This window comes from Chenopodium album, chromosome 20 (genome assembly GCF_948465745.1).
Source record: "Chenopodium album chromosome 20, dcCheAlbu1.1, whole genome shotgun sequence".
Lineage (NCBI taxonomy): Eukaryota > Viridiplantae > Streptophyta > Magnoliopsida > Caryophyllales > Amaranthaceae > Chenopodium > Chenopodium album.
The window spans coordinates 2,707,045-2,722,192 of record NC_137853.1 but is presented as its reverse complement, the minus strand read 5'-3'; the positions used below and the strand labels follow the sequence as shown (position 1 = coordinate 2,722,192).

The window sequence follows — 15,148 nt, the reverse complement described above, 5'->3', positions numbered from 1 at the left end:
TTAATTGACTCGCGTTACCCAAATTTAATACTCCCTTTGACCTAATCGAATAAGAATCGATCCCAAATTTTTTATACTTATTGCACAATTAATTTGACATCTCAAATTCATCACAAATGTTGAATCCCATTGTAACCCACTTATGAGTGTCCCACATTGGAGAAAGAGGAGAGAAGGTTTTACTTTATAAGGTAAAGGAGTATCTCCTACTATTGCCAATTGGTTTTAGTATGGAAGCTCCAAAGCCTTATTTGTGGGCCTAACTCTCCTCCTCCTTGTTCGGGTTGCCCAGGCCCATTTCACATTGTTTCGAAATTTAACATGGTATCAGAGCCCGGGTTTCGGGTCTCTTCTAAACTGGATAAGGATTTACCTCGACAGGATATCCAGCCCCTAAGAGGATTATTGATCCGGCCTTATCCAGTTAGCTCTGAAGTTCTAAGGACACTCATAAGTGAGGGGGAGTGTTGAATCCCATTGTAGCCCACTTATAAGTGAGTGTAGAATATAATGCATGTCGTAAACTCTGTTTGGGTTTGGAGCCAGTGTTTCCATCTTTGACATATTTTCGTTTTCAAATTGAAACTCAGGGCTATGAAACTTCAACAAAACAGTACATATGGATCAAATACATATTTGATTTTAGGAAAAAATGTTTTCTCACAAAAAAAATTCAATCTTTTGGGACACCCATTCTCCTAAGTAAAGCCCATAGGCCAATTGATATATAATTCTTGTTCTCACTCTATATATTATCAAATCTTCTCCCTCTTTTATTAAGGAATAATACACTCAGTAATATTTTTTTTAGAGTGAATTTTATATTAATTTTCAATTCACATATTTCTTATTTTTAAAATTAGCGTTTTAATTTCGTGTTTCGTTTTCATTTTCATTTCCATGCAACCTAGGGTTTATCTATGCCCAATTGGACTACTTGCAAATAATGAAGAAACAGTTAGGGGGTTCAGTCAACACTCAATAAAGAATTACTCTTCTAGTCTTCTTAATATATGTATTCCCAAAAAATTGATATAACTTGACAGAATGATTAGAAAACTGGTCAACCCAGATTATTGGCTATTCTTCAAGGAATATTCAAATGTGTTCTTGACTTATTCCTTGCCCTTTCTTTCATTAGACATCATAATTTATATTCTAAAACAAGAATTATTACCTAATCTATATATAATTCGCTCTACTATTTCGTCTTAATCTCTTATTTAGGTGGGGAATTAATATTTAATTACAAGTTTAATTGAAAGGTCAATCAAGCTAAGTGTAATATACAATGCTGCTTGCTAGGGTTAGTTGACAAGTGAGAACACATTTAGGAATTCAATGACTGTTTTACTAAAGTACAACAAAATTTTATTGATTGTAATTAATTATTATTAAAGACTAAGTTTAATAAAGAATTAGAGGTTCTTTGACTCTTAGCTTCTTGTTTTGTTCTTTCTTAAGACTATCTTCATTTTTTCCCGAGGAAGGTCAAGATGATACAAGCTTAAAATTAAGTATGTTGATGCCATTGTGCTTAGGCTATAACAGTACAACTTGGCTTTAATAAGGATAAACATGCACAAAGACATGCATATCAAATCATGCGTTCTGTAGTAAAATGTGCATATATACCTTGTACAATTAAAGTTATATTTTGACTAATTCGTTTTGAGTAAATAAGAATTCATGTTAAATACGAGTTTGGGCTACGCCAGCAAACCAAGAAATAGAGTCCAATTTATAAGTTCAAATTAGGAGGTTGCGTCCCAAAATCATATGGCAAAAGAGGAAGCCCCTTAGCCTTATAAAGTGATTAACTCTCTCTTTTTTAACCAAGGTGAGATACTTACACGTAATTGTAGTGATAGTTGGGAGGTCTATTTTTCAGATCAACATTTGAACATTATATCATTAAATTACACCATGTATGTGGTACAAGTGTATAACCGGTCACAAAATAATAAATGCAGAATATTAATCTATATAGATTCATTTAAATCCTAAGTAGTATTACCCTAATCCTAAAACCAATATAATTAAGAATTAAGACAGCAAATTATATAGTTGCTTGTCATCCATAGCCACTAGTTCAATTGAGATAATTACTCAACCTCCCCCCTTCCTCAAAGCCCATTTCCGTACCTAGCTAACTTTGAGTTAACACTAACTTTTTACTCTCACCGTCCCAAAATAGTTAACATAGTTAAATATGATACACATGCCAATGCAATATCAGCTTGTCCTTAAGTATTGGTAAAAAATATTTAAAAAAAGTTAATATTATAAACATGTATATATCGAGTACCTTTTTAACAACATAAACTTTGTTTTTCATAAGTTACTAAAAATCGTGTCAATTATTCTAAGGTGGAGAGAATGAAACATTATTAATTGGTCATATGTTATTGTACACAAAAGTTTTTATTATTAAGTCCACTGCCTAATGAAATTATACTACACTCATTTCATGTTATTTGCCACATTTGACAAAAATGAATGTCTCATATTATTTGCAACAAATAATTCTTTTCATTTAAGTTGTCATTTCTCTCTCTATATCTTTCCTTAACACTGCACGTGCATCTGATCTCTTTGTTTTTTTTTTTAATTCTCTTTATTTGAATTGATATTGATAAACAAATTTTGCTTAGTGATCCGTATAACCCTCTATAATCGCAATTGATAAAATTAAAAGCTGAGGTACTGTACATAGTATTTCATGTTTAGATGCAAATATAAGATAACAGAGGTAGTAATAATTCATGTTTAGTTGCTTGACCTTGCATATACTGATATACTACCCACAGTCCCACATGCATGTCAGCATGGCTGCATGGGTAAGAGCGAGCTATTTTGGCTTTCTTTGAATCGCTTGATTGACCTAGCTACTTAGTAATTGTTAATTAATACAACCTCTCTCGGAGCTTACTACATACATTAATTAAGTACTCGTATTACACACGGACACCTGTGATAAATTTTACATTATATAAATATCGGAATATATAAATGAGAATCGAGATTGATCTAGAGTCAAATTAAATGTCATCTTTCCATGCAATTTTCTAATAGGGTTAAAAGTTCAATTCTCATCTAATCAATTCATCCTATATACATTATAAATACTTTGTATATTATGATTAATATAATGAATTTATTATATTATAATTTAGGAAAAATTGCTCCCATAAATCCCAACTTTGCCTCGTCCGCCGAAAATAATCCCAACTTTCGTTTATTATCTATTGCACCGAACTTTGGGGGGGGTATTAATTTTCCTTGCACCCAACTTACCTGCAACCGGTTAATCCGGTCAACATTTGTGTGTTACATTGTTTTTGGACACGTGTCACTACATGAATGGTCAAATTAAAAAAAAATTTTAAAAAAAGAAAAACAAAATTTAAAAAAAAAAAACAAAATTTAAAAAAAAATAAAATAAAACCCAGCCACCCCTTAACGGCAGCCACCGTTAATGGCAGTGGGGGAAGGGGGCGGAAACGACGGGGAAGGGAGGCCGGATTCGGGTCGGAAATGAAGGCGAAGGGGGCGAAAATGACAGGGAGGGGGAAACGGCGAAAACGAAGGGGAAGGGGAAGGGGATTGGGGTCGGAAAACGGCGGGGGAGAGGGGAGTGGCGGAGGAAATAGGGGTGGGGGCGGGGTTTTCGGGGGTGGGGAAAGGGAAAGGGGGAGTTTTGAGGGAAGGGGGAGGGTTGAGCGGCGGTTTCCGGGAGTGAGGGAGGGGTTTTTCGGGGGTGGGGGACGGAATGGTTTTCGGGGGTGGGGGAAGGGAAAGGGTGGGTTTCGAGGTAGGGGGAAGGTTGGGCGGTGGTTTCCGACAGCAGGGGAGGGGTTTCCGGCAGCGTGGTGGGGGTGGGGGTGTGGTGTGTGGTGGCTGGCTGCTAGTATGGGGTGGTTTGTTGGGTTTTTATTTTATTTTTTATTTTTTTTTGTTTTATTTTTTTAAAAAAAAAAAAAATTTAAGCCAATCATACGCTGACACGTGGCTAGGTGACTTGCTACATCAGGTTAGATGACCTGTTGGGTGCAACGAAAATTAATACCCCCTAAAGTTGGGTGCAATAGATAATAATCAAAAGTATGGATTAATTTGGGCGGACGAGGCAAAGTTGAGATTTATGGGAGCAATTTTTCCTATAATTTATTATAAACTAATAAATTTATTACGTGCAGTGCTTCATATATATAATTATAATTATAATTACAAGTATATTATTTTATGTGTTCCTAAATGCTTACAACAATTTGATTGATACACTACACATGCTAAACTGCTAATACACATCATTTATTTTTAAAAGTTAGTTTTAAAAAATTAGTTGTAAAAACAAACTATTGTGAGTATTTAGAAACACAGGAAATACATATAAATATTCAGCCACACGTCACATGGACAAGAAAAAATTTTCATCCGCCTACTACATACAAAGTTTTTTTTAATTTTTTATTTTTTTGAGGAAATACATACGAAGTATTAAATTAGTTAGGATTTGTATATATATATATATATATATATATATATATATATATAACATCATAAAATCTCATTTCTAGCCAAACAAAGAAGCCTTTAGAAGGCAAAACAATAATAGTTCCAAAGATGAGATTTATTCGTCTAATCTTCTTAAATCTCTTACTCATAAACGCAGCACTAGCATTATTAGCAAGAAATAGCAAAACTACTGCAATAACTGCTGCTACAAAGTTATTGCAAAAGAGATCAATGCTTAAGATTATACCAGTTAATGTGGGGTTGATCTTGGATGAACAAGATTATTGGGTTGGGCAGATGGGTTATAGATGCATAAAAATGGCGCTTTCGAGTTTCTACGATGCTCATCAGAATTACAACACCAGGCTAGTTTTACATACCAAAGATTACAAGCATTATGATGTTGTTAGTGCTGCTTCTGCTGGTACGTAAATCAAATCAAATCTTCTGTTTTTAATTTTGAAATATTTTCAGTTCAGTTTATATACTGCAAAATTATTACGTTGGTTCACATATATATTTATTTATTTTTTTGAAAATATCAAATTTTATAATCACTGGATTGCTTCAATCGGTTTAGCTAGATATGATCATTGGATTCTTTGTGTAGTAATGCATGATATAAAAAGTAAGAATTTGAAGAGTGTAAGTCCATCCATTATTTCTCTCACACAAGTCATAATTTTAATCATAATAAGTTCAAATAAATTCCGACCTTTTATAGAAGCTAAAAATTTAAAAAGCGAAATCCTTTTCTAGTTTCCACTCACTCATAGGTTCAAATCTAATTCCTAACAGATGAGGCGTATAGTAGGTTCTATTAGGACCTTAGACCAACGTAGGATTTGTATGTAGGAGAGCATCGATACCATTTAGTATACCAAATTTTTTTAATAAAGATATACTTGTATTTAATTAGATCAAATACTTCATTTTTACATATGATGATACAAACCACCACAAAAGAGGAAAATGTTAGGGAGTTTATGCTTATCTTGGACCCTCTATAGTATTTAAGTTTAATTTTCATTGTTATATCCTATATAAATTGAGAGCTTATATTATTTTCTAACAACTACTAAAAAGATGACTTAAATCTTTTGTATGGATGTGATCACGACCATTGACTGGTTTAGGATATTTCATATACTCTGGTTATGTTCCCTATAAAGGTCTAGATGTCCAATTAGACAAAGATGATTGATTTTCTAAATAATGACGTATGATTGCTAGCTAAGATTACACAATAATGAAGGTCCAAACAGATATATTTATCATAGTTACGAGATCAAAGTCGTTGAAATAACTGAGATGCCATTATTTAGCTTCCTTTACTAATTTATAAATAGCGGCATCTTACGTATTAACCCCACACAAAACAGGATAAACTAACATGCATGAAATTTTTTTGAGTTAGGTATTTAGAATCTAGTGACTCGTCTGGTAAGTATAGTGATTAGGACAAGTTTAACAGGCTAACAGCTAATTAGTTTCTTTGACTCTTTGTAATTGCTACTTCGTATTAGAATAAGACTAAGAAGTTGACGCTAGAAATGGTCACGGGGCCGGGTGTGATTTTATTTGTTGATTACATCTTATCACGCTCTTCTTCATGTGTTATGTACGTACGCTTGAAAGTTGTAATATTACACATAATGATATAATATATACATTAACGTACAAGTTTGAAAATAAAATTAATGTCACGTTATATTATCAGTTATCCTAACGTATACGGGAATTCTCCATAATAATTATAATAAAATTAAGGATATCATGTTAATTTTTATCTTATAATTAATTTAACATGTATGTGCAGCCATTCATCTTATCAATGATGTTGAAGTTAAGGCAATTATAGGGCCACTTACATCAACAGAAACCCAATTTGTGATAAATCTTGGTACAAAGGCTCAAGTACCCATCATCTCATACTCTGCAACAAGTTCTTTCCTTTCATCTCTAGGAAGTCCTTACTTCATCCGAGCTACTCAAAAAGATGTACATCAAGTACGAGCCATCGGGGCGCTTATCCAAGCATTTGGTTGGAAAGAAGTTGTCCCAATACATGGAAATGATGAATATGGCCGAGGCATTATGCCTGATCTTGTTGACATGTTACAAGGGATCAACGCGCGTATGCCATACCAAAGTGTCATTTCTCCAATAGCAACTGATGATCAGATCTTAGAAGAGTTGTATAAGTTGAAAACAATGCAAACAAGGGTGTTCATTGTTCATTTGTGGCCTAATATAGGAGTTCGGTTTTTTCTTAAAGCTAAAGAGGCAGGGATGATTAGTGAAGACTATGTTTGGATTTTGACAAATGGGATGACTGATTTACTCGAATCATTCGATCATAATGCCCTCGAAGCAATGCAAGGTGTATTGGGTGTCAAGACTTATGTTTCAAAGACACAAGAGCTTCAGAATTTTACTAGTAGATGGTCGATGAATTTTAAGCATGATCACCCAAATGTGTATGGTTTATGGGCTTATGATGCTACTTTTGCTCTGGCTAAAGCAGCAGAGGAAGCATTTGTTAGTAGTGTTAACGACTTCAATTCATCGAAGATGATTAAAAGTAATAGCACTTCAACTGATCTAGATGATCTCGCAGTCTCCAACATTGGGCCAAAGCTTGTCCAAGCTGTATCGAAAACTGAATTCAGAGGTCTTGCAGGAGATTTTAGCCTCAACAAAGAAGGGGAGCTAAAACCACCCATCTACCAAATAATAAATTTGGTTGGAAATGGATGGAAAGATGTCGGATTTTGGACTGCAGAGAATGGACTAATGAAAGACCTGAAGGGGAACTTCTCTGCAGGTTCTGCATATTCCACATCGAAGGTTAATTTACGAGCTATCATATGGCCTGGAGACACTTTTTCTGTTCCTAAAGGCTGGGTCATTCCTGCAAGTGACAAAAAGTTGAGAATTGGAGTTCCTATCAAGGATGGCTTTACTGAATTTGTGAAAGTGCAGATAGATCCTGATTCTGACACTACCAGAGTCACTGGTTACTGCATTGATGTTTTCGATGCTGTTATGGCAAAGCTTCCATACTATGTTTCCTATGAATATGTTCCTTTCTGGCAAATGAAAGAGACGGCCTCGAGTTCTTATAATGATTTGACTTACCAGGTTTATCTTGGGGTGAGTACATTACACTTTTATGAGTTTATCAGTTCTGTATGATTAAGATTATATATTTAGTTCATTATTTTTTCCTATTTGACAGGACTATGATGCTGTTGTTGGAGATGTGACCATAGTAGCAAACAGGTCACAATATATAGATTATACACTCCCATTTACAGAATCTGGTGTGACAATGGTTGTTCCAGTGAAAGAGAACCATACAAAGAGAGCGTGGCTGTTTATGAAGCCGTTGACATGGGATCTCTGGGTTATGACATTTTGCTTCTTTGTGTTACTTGCTTTCATAATCTGGGTTCTTGAACATCGTGTGAACGAAGAGTTCCGAGGCCCTCCCTTACATCAAGCAGGCACTGCTCTTTACCATTCATTCTCAACCATGGTCTTTGCACATAGTAAGCTGCTCCATCTTAACCTGTGTTTTTTTAGCTAGCTCCTAATTTTACAAGCTACAAAATAATTACTACCTCTGTTTCAAATTATTAGTATTAAATATGTGCAACTGTTTTCTGAGGTTTAAATTGTTTCCTGTAGTCCTGGTATACCTTGAAAATATGGATATAGCCTTATTGATTCTTGTATATCGCGACAGGTGAGAATATATTAAGCAATCCAGCAAGGTTTGTGATGGTGGTATGGATATTTGTGGTGCTCATCCTTACACAAAGCTACACTGCAAGCTTGACATCTATGTTAACGGTCCAGCAGTTGCAGCCTGCAGTCAAAAACGTAAATGATCTGATTAAAAACAGGGACTCTGTGGCATATCAGCAGGGCTCCTTTGTTGAGGGACTCTTAAAACAGCTAGGATTCAAAGAAAAGCAACTAAAACCCTACAAAACGTGCGATGAGCTAGATAATTTACTGTCAAAAGGCAGCAAAAATGGGGGAGTTTCCGCAGTTTTTGATGAGGTTCCATATATGAGGCTTTTCTTAGCACAACATTGTCAAAAGTATTCCATGGTACAACCTTCTTACAAGACTGGTGGTTTTGGCTTTGTAAGTAAATTTTCTAATCTCATAAATTGGATGCACAATTATGTTTTCATGAATCAATCTTATCATTAACTTTAGCTTAAGAATGCAAATTCATACGAAAAATTTGTGTGGTTGACTGATTAAAGAATATAATTTTTTTTTCTTTCTTCACAATTCTGATTTTTATCATATAAAACCAAATCTTCCATTAGACTGAAGGACTGTATACATGGGTTATACAGGTTTTTCCTAAAGAGTCTCCGCTGGTGCCTGATGTTTCAAGGGCAATTTTGATCGTGACAGAAGGGGAAAAGATGGTAGAAATCGAAAAAGAATGGTTCAACACACAAGACAATTGCGACAGCTCATCAAGCAACAATGTTTCTTATAATTATGAATTCAGTCTTGGACTTGAGAGCTTCTGGGGACTGTTTCTTATAGCAGGACTAGCTGCAGTTGTCGCTCTTGTAGTATTCCTAGTGCAGTTCATGTCCAAACATTGGCATATATGGAAACAGACTAACGGTTCATTCTGGATTAGAGTTAAAGAGCTAGGAAAGACATTTGATGAGATAGACCGGTCATCCCCTAGCATCAAGAAAAGTCAGCAGCAGCTAGAAAAGAGTTGTCGTAGTTGTGAGAATCATCGCGGTGATTATGCAGCTGAAAGTATGCCTAATACGCACTGCCCTCCTAGTCCAATGAGCGAATAATGAAGCCATTCATTTCATCTGCTCAAAAGATGATCACTGTAACATTACTCTGTGGATACATATATATATACTTTCTACTAGCATAGAACATTTGAAGGATATAGAAATACCTACTAGTCTGCCATATGGCAAAGTTACATATTAGATCTTGTTAGATAAAATAATGCATATACCAAAATCCAATAGTATGTAACGTAATGTAATTTAATTTTTCAAACAGCTAGATTGAATCTGATATGATATTATGTAACATATGTAACGTGTTGCTTCTAGATTTTATGGAGTATAACTTGATTGAGCATGCATGCTAAGATTGGGCCTGGGTTTATGGCCTTTATGCTGTTATAACAGATTAGATGAACTACTGCATGAGTCTATGAATATCTAATGAGCAAGCTATGATTGTAGATTAAATTCAGTGTCAATTGACAAAGATGAATGCGGTTGCAATTGAAAACAATTATAATCTAATCGTACATAAATGAGAGACAATATAAGAATAATCTATTCTTTTATCAATCATACAAATATACAAGAATTTTTATTCAAGATAATAATACATTAAAAGTTTTAAATGCTTATTCAGATTATTAATCAAGAGAAGAAATAATATATTGTAGCAATACAAACTTTCAATATAAATTGTTTAATGTCAATAGTTTAACAACAATGGGTCCATAGCTCAGTGGTAGAGCAATTGACTGCAGATCAATAGGTCACCGGTTCGAACCCGGTTGGGCCCTATTAGCGTTTATTTTTGTAAAACACTACATTTTTGGCTCGGAGTTGAGAGTTCTGAATTCTACACCAGCAAATTACTTATTACTGTATCAATATTTTGAATATGTACTGCTATATTAAATGCCTTATGGCAAAGCTTTCGGAGTAGGATAGATCGTTTCTTATTGTCACATAAAACGCTCATATTAAATGCCTTATGCCTTGTGAACAAAATATAACTTGATCATACATTTCCAACGCTAACCAAGCCATCACTCCATCAGTGCTATTGAATTATTGAGTCTGAATTCATTGTTAGCAGTGTTGATACAACAAAAACTGCCATTCAACATATCACATAATCAAATTGAATTATTAATAAAAAAATCCAAGTAAAAGTTAGTCATAAAAGTTGGCCACTAGCCCCTGCATTGAGTTTATTAGTCAAAAGTAGTGCACTCATAATTATCAATTTGGAATATTCATCATAATTCCAAGTAAAAGTTAAGTCTGCCAAACTTACAGCTTGCATTGAATTGATTAGTCAATAGTAGCGTACTCTGTATTAGCTTCACTGATTGATTTATTACAGATGGCCTAAATTATTACAGATGGATGAAAAAGCAAGATCAGAAAATAATTTTCATTTACCAAAATATTAGTGCTAACCAAGCCATCAGTGCTATAGAATTATTGAGGCTTAAGTCATTGTTAACAGTATTGATAAAACAAAAACTGTCATTCAACATATCACATTATCAAATTAAATTATTAATAAAAAAATCCAAGTAAAAGTTACTAGTATTAAAAGTTGGCCACTAGACCTTGCATTAAGTTGATTAGTCAAAACTAGTGCATTCATAATTTTCAATTTGGAATATTCATCATAATTCCTAGTAAAAACTTACAACTTGCATTGAATTGATTAATTATTCAATAGTAGCATACTCTGTACTAGCTTCACTGATTGATTTATTATAGATCAGATGGCCTATATTATCATCTTCAAGTCCTTCAACTTTCTTCACAACCATTCACGTGAATCAATAAACAAATCTGATAATCTTGACCAAAAGAAAGAGCGAAAGAGAGAAGCAAATGGCTGAAGCAATAGTGTTTGGCATTGCACAGGAAGTCCTGAAGAATCTGGGATTAAAGGCCCTTGCCGAGATTGCCTCGGCTTGGGGCTTCAAGGATCAGCTCGAGAAGCTCACGGATACCATCAACACTATCAAAGGGAAGCTGTCGGATGCTGAACAGAGGCAATCTGATGTTGCTGTTCGTGTTTGGCTTGACAGGCTTACCACTGTTGTCTATGCTGCTGATGACTTGTTCGATGAGTTAGCTACTATGGCTGCACGAAAACAGCTCGTGGGTGGAAATGAAGTGACTAGAGAGGTACAAACATTCTTCTCCGGGAACAATCAGATGGCATTTGCCTTCCGTGTTTCCCGAAAGATTAAAAAAATTCGGGAAAAGCTTGATGACATAGTCAGTAATAGTACACGGTTCAACTTTGTACCCTGCTCTCATGAGGAAAGGAGAGTAATGAATAGGCCTATGAGAGATCAGACTTATTCTTTTGTTGATGCTGAGGAAGTTACTGGTAGAGATGATGATAAGAAAGTCATCTTGGACATGCTGCTTGCTTCTTCTTCCATTGACGGCGAGCACGAGCAGAGGGACAGGATGCTCCCTGTCATCACAATTGTGGGAATGGGTGGCATGGGGAAGACCACTTTAGCAAAACTCATATTTAGTGATCCTCGGGTTGAGGAATGCTTTGAGATGAAATTGTGGGTGTGTGTTTCAGATGTCTTTGATATCAAGGATATCACTGAGAAGATCCTCAAGTCTGCAACCAACAAAGAGATACCCAAGTTAGAGATGGAGCAGCTACAAGGTCAATTGCGGAAGGAAATCGGTGATAAAAAATACTTGCTTGTTCTAGATGACGTGTGGAATGAAGACCGTGAGAAATGGCTAGAGTTGAGGGATCTCTTGAAGGTTGGTAGAAAGGGAAGTAAAATCTTAGTAACTAGTAGATCAAGTGATGTGGCCAAAATAATGGGCACTTTTCCTCCTCATGAATTACAAGGTCTATCAGAGGAAAGGTCCTGGGAATTATTTCAAAAGAAGGCATTCAATGAAGAAGCTCTACAAAATCGAGAATTAGTGGAGGTAGGCAAGGAGATTGTTAAGAAGTGTGGGAGACTTCCTTTGGCCATAAGAACCATAGGCAGCCTGCTTTATGGCAGGGAGAAGATAAAGTGGGTGTCAATCAGGAATACAAGTCTTGCAAAAGTACCTGAGAGCCAAAGTGATATTATGGGCATTCTCAGGCTTAGCTACCATCACTTGTGGTCGCCATTGAAAAATTGCTTTGCTTATTGCTTTTTGTTTCCAAAAGACACTGAGTTGAAGAAAGAATTGTTGAAAGAGCTTTGGATGGCTGAGGGCTTCATTATTCCAGAAATCGATGAAAACCAAAGTCTAGATGAAGCTGCAGAGGACTATTTTCAAACTTTGCTGCAAAGGGGCTTTTTCCAGGATATAACAAAAGATGAATGGGGTGACATTGTGGGCTGCAAAATGCACGACTTGATGCATGATCTTGCTCAAGAAGTGGCTGGAGTCAAGTGCAAGCTTGTATATTCTGCTGAAAGCGAATTTGATGACAAAATTCTCCACCTGTCCTTTGCTTATCGTTTGACCTCCTTATGGGAAATTCCGAATCGCATGCTTAATTTGAAGCTGCTGCGTACGTTTCTTTTGCCGGTCCAAATAAATGATGGGTCTCCCTTCAGCAAATCAATATGCCAACAGTTAATAAGAAGATTTAGTTGCTTGCGGGTGTTGGATCTGCATAATCTCAGTCTCAAGAGTTTGCCAAGTTCAATTGGTAAGCTTATTCACTTGCGATTCCTCGATTTATCTTACACAAGTATTAAAGAACTTCCTGATTCAATCACAGATCTCCAAAATTTGCAAACACTAAATATAAAACACAGTGAGCTAAGTACACTACCAGAAAATATTAGAAAACTTGCTAATTTGAGGAGCCTTAATGTTGGATATTTAACTCACATGCCATCAGGGTTAGCAGGACTGACTTCGCTAAATAGGTTGCCTACATTTATAGTAAATTATGATAAGTCTTTTTTAGGGTTAAGGAGCAAGCCAAAAAGTAGTGCTAAATTGAGTGATTTAAAGGAACTCAATAACTTAAGAGGTGACATGCGTATACAGATTCACAGAGATTTTGATAAAAAGAACATGGTAGAAGAAGCAATGGAACCAAACTTGACCAATAAACAGGGGCTAACCGAATTGACAATAAACTTTTTTGACGAGTCAGATGATGAATGTAATGACCATGATGAAGCTATGCTGGAGGGCCTCAAACCGCATTCTAATTTAAGGAATTTGAGGATTCATTGGTACAAAGGGCAGAAGCTCCCAAGTTGGGCAAGGAGGGGTGATTTGTGTATTACTCTTCCATATTTGGTTGAGATTGAACTTGACACTTGTAGTTGTCAACAAGTCCCTGTGTTTAGTCAACTACATTTCTTGAAGCGTCTTAGAATTATTTCTATGGACAATGTGGAATATATGGAGGATGGTGTATGTGCCACTTCCTCATCATCATCAAAATCGCAAGGGATACAAACTCTATTCTTCCCATCTCTTCAAGTACTTGAGTTGTCAGAAATGAAAAAATTAAAAGGATGGTGGAAAAGAGTAGAACCGATTGAGAGTACAAATAATTCAAAGAGTACATCGTCATCTGAATTAGTTGGGGCGGGCCAACAAGATGATGATCATCAATTATCTATGCAATTTTGTAATCTCTCAAAATTAATTATACAAGATTGTCCGGAGTTGAAATTCCTGCCACATTGTCCAAAAGTGGAGGATTTGACACTAATCCGCACCAATGAGAGGCTCTCAGTATTGAAGATGGCAACAACAATATCAACAACAACCACATCTTCTTCTTTTGGATCAGGAAAGGCTTCTTTGAAGTTAAAGGAGCTTAAAATGGATAATGTGGAAGACCAACTTATGTCCCTCCCTAAACAATGTCTGCACCAGCTTTCTTCACTATGTGTCAGCGGTGATGACAAACTAGTGAACACTATAAGTCTAGGAGAAGCGCTTGCAACTCTATCTTGTTCACTCCGAAGTTTGGAATTCTCTCAATGTTCTAAGTTGAGAAGCATATCTCAAGGCCTGGAACATCTGACAGAATTGGAGAAGTTGAGATTATGCGGTTGTGAAGTGCTTGATGTATCGGTAAATGAACAGTCAACGTCAAGTGGGAGGGGAGATGAAATGATGCCATGGAAAGCGTTCAAAACTAATCTTCGCTCTTTGGTATTTGCAGTATTTCCTAAAATGGTGGGTCTTCCGAGTGGACTTCAACATTTGACTAACCTCCGTTATCTGCAACTATTTCAAACTTTTGAATTGAGGGAAATACCAGAATGGATAAGTTGTTTGTCCTCTCTTGAAGATCTGGGATTGATTGCTTGCCCGAAATTGACATATCTACCGGAAGCCCTTAGCAAGCTCACCTCCCTAAGTAAACTTACTATCGATGATTGTCCAGGATTGACAAAGAGGTGTCGACGCCCAAATGGTCTTGACTGCCCCAAGTTTCAGCATGTCGATCTTGTTATTGTCAAGGATTTTAATGATCTATGATACAAATGTATATTTACAATTGGATTTGGTTTCGAGCTGGAGAACTTTATTTGCAATGCTTATCCTACAGATTCTTTCTATTTATTTTTTAAATTGTGTTTATTGTAGAGTAATATATTTTCTATGCGTTTCTATACGGCTTATATTGATGGAATAACACCTTGAAAAAAATTTCCTCTCTCAGTCAAGAACTCGGTAGGTCTCGACATGCTAGAACATCTCTCCAGTGAGCTGATGGTGATTTCTTCAGTGTGCATGACGTAGGTAAATGGTCAGTGACTCTTGGCCACTTAGGGCAGCCATGGTCAGCGTTTGAAGGTGCTTGTGTTCCTCCAGAGAGATGCCATGAAATG

The 15,148-nt window shown here is 35.9% G+C and overlaps 2 protein-coding genes and 1 non-coding gene across 3 annotated transcripts; all 3 read left to right on the top strand.

Annotated features, from left to right (window-relative positions):
* Nucleotides 1–4,626: 4,626 nt before the first annotated feature.
* Nucleotides 4,627–9,368, top strand: LOC145599160 (glutamate receptor 2.3-like). Its single transcript, XM_081655571.1, has 5 exons — nt 4,627–4,942; nt 6,338–7,674; nt 7,760–8,072; nt 8,270–8,676; nt 8,898–9,368. The coding sequence occupies exons 1-5, from the start codon at nt 4,627–4,629 to the stop codon at nt 9,366–9,368; spliced, it is 2,844 nt and encodes a 947-aa protein (XP_081511697.1).
* Nucleotides 9,369–10,039: 671 nt separating this feature from the next.
* On the top strand, nt 10,040–10,111 carry TRNAC-GCA (transfer RNA cysteine (anticodon GCA)). The gene has a single exon. It is a non-coding gene; the product is annotated as a tRNA-Cys (tRNA).
* Nucleotides 10,112–11,148: 1,037 nt separating this feature from the next.
* Nucleotides 11,149–14,810, top strand: LOC145598547 (putative disease resistance protein RGA3). The gene has a single exon (XM_081654920.1). It carries the CDS (start codon nt 11,187–11,189, stop codon nt 14,793–14,795), a length of 3,609 nt encoding a protein of 1,202 aa, XP_081511046.1. The 5' UTR covers nt 11,149–11,186; the 3' UTR covers nt 14,796–14,810.
* Nucleotides 14,811–15,148: the final 338 nt, after the last annotated feature.

What these genes read in the sequence shown, in the direction of transcription:
- LOC145599160 (XM_081655571.1), top strand. Translation starts at nt 4,627, where the DNA reads ATGAGATTTATTCGTCTAATCTTCTTAAATCTCTTACTCATAAACGCA. An exon ending in AACCATGGTCTTTGCACATA is followed by an intron (nt 8,073 to 8,269) that starts GTAAGCTGCTCC and finishes ATATCGCGACAG; the next exon opens with GTGAGAATATATTAAGCAAT. An exon ending in AGACTGGTGGTTTTGGCTTT is followed by an intron (nt 8,677 to 8,897) that starts GTAAGTAAATTT and finishes TGGGTTATACAG; the next exon opens with GTTTTTCCTAAAGAGTCTCC.
- LOC145598547 (XM_081654920.1), top strand. Translation starts at nt 11,187, where the DNA reads ATGGCTGAAGCAATAGTGTTTGGCATTGCACAGGAAGTCCTGAAGAAT.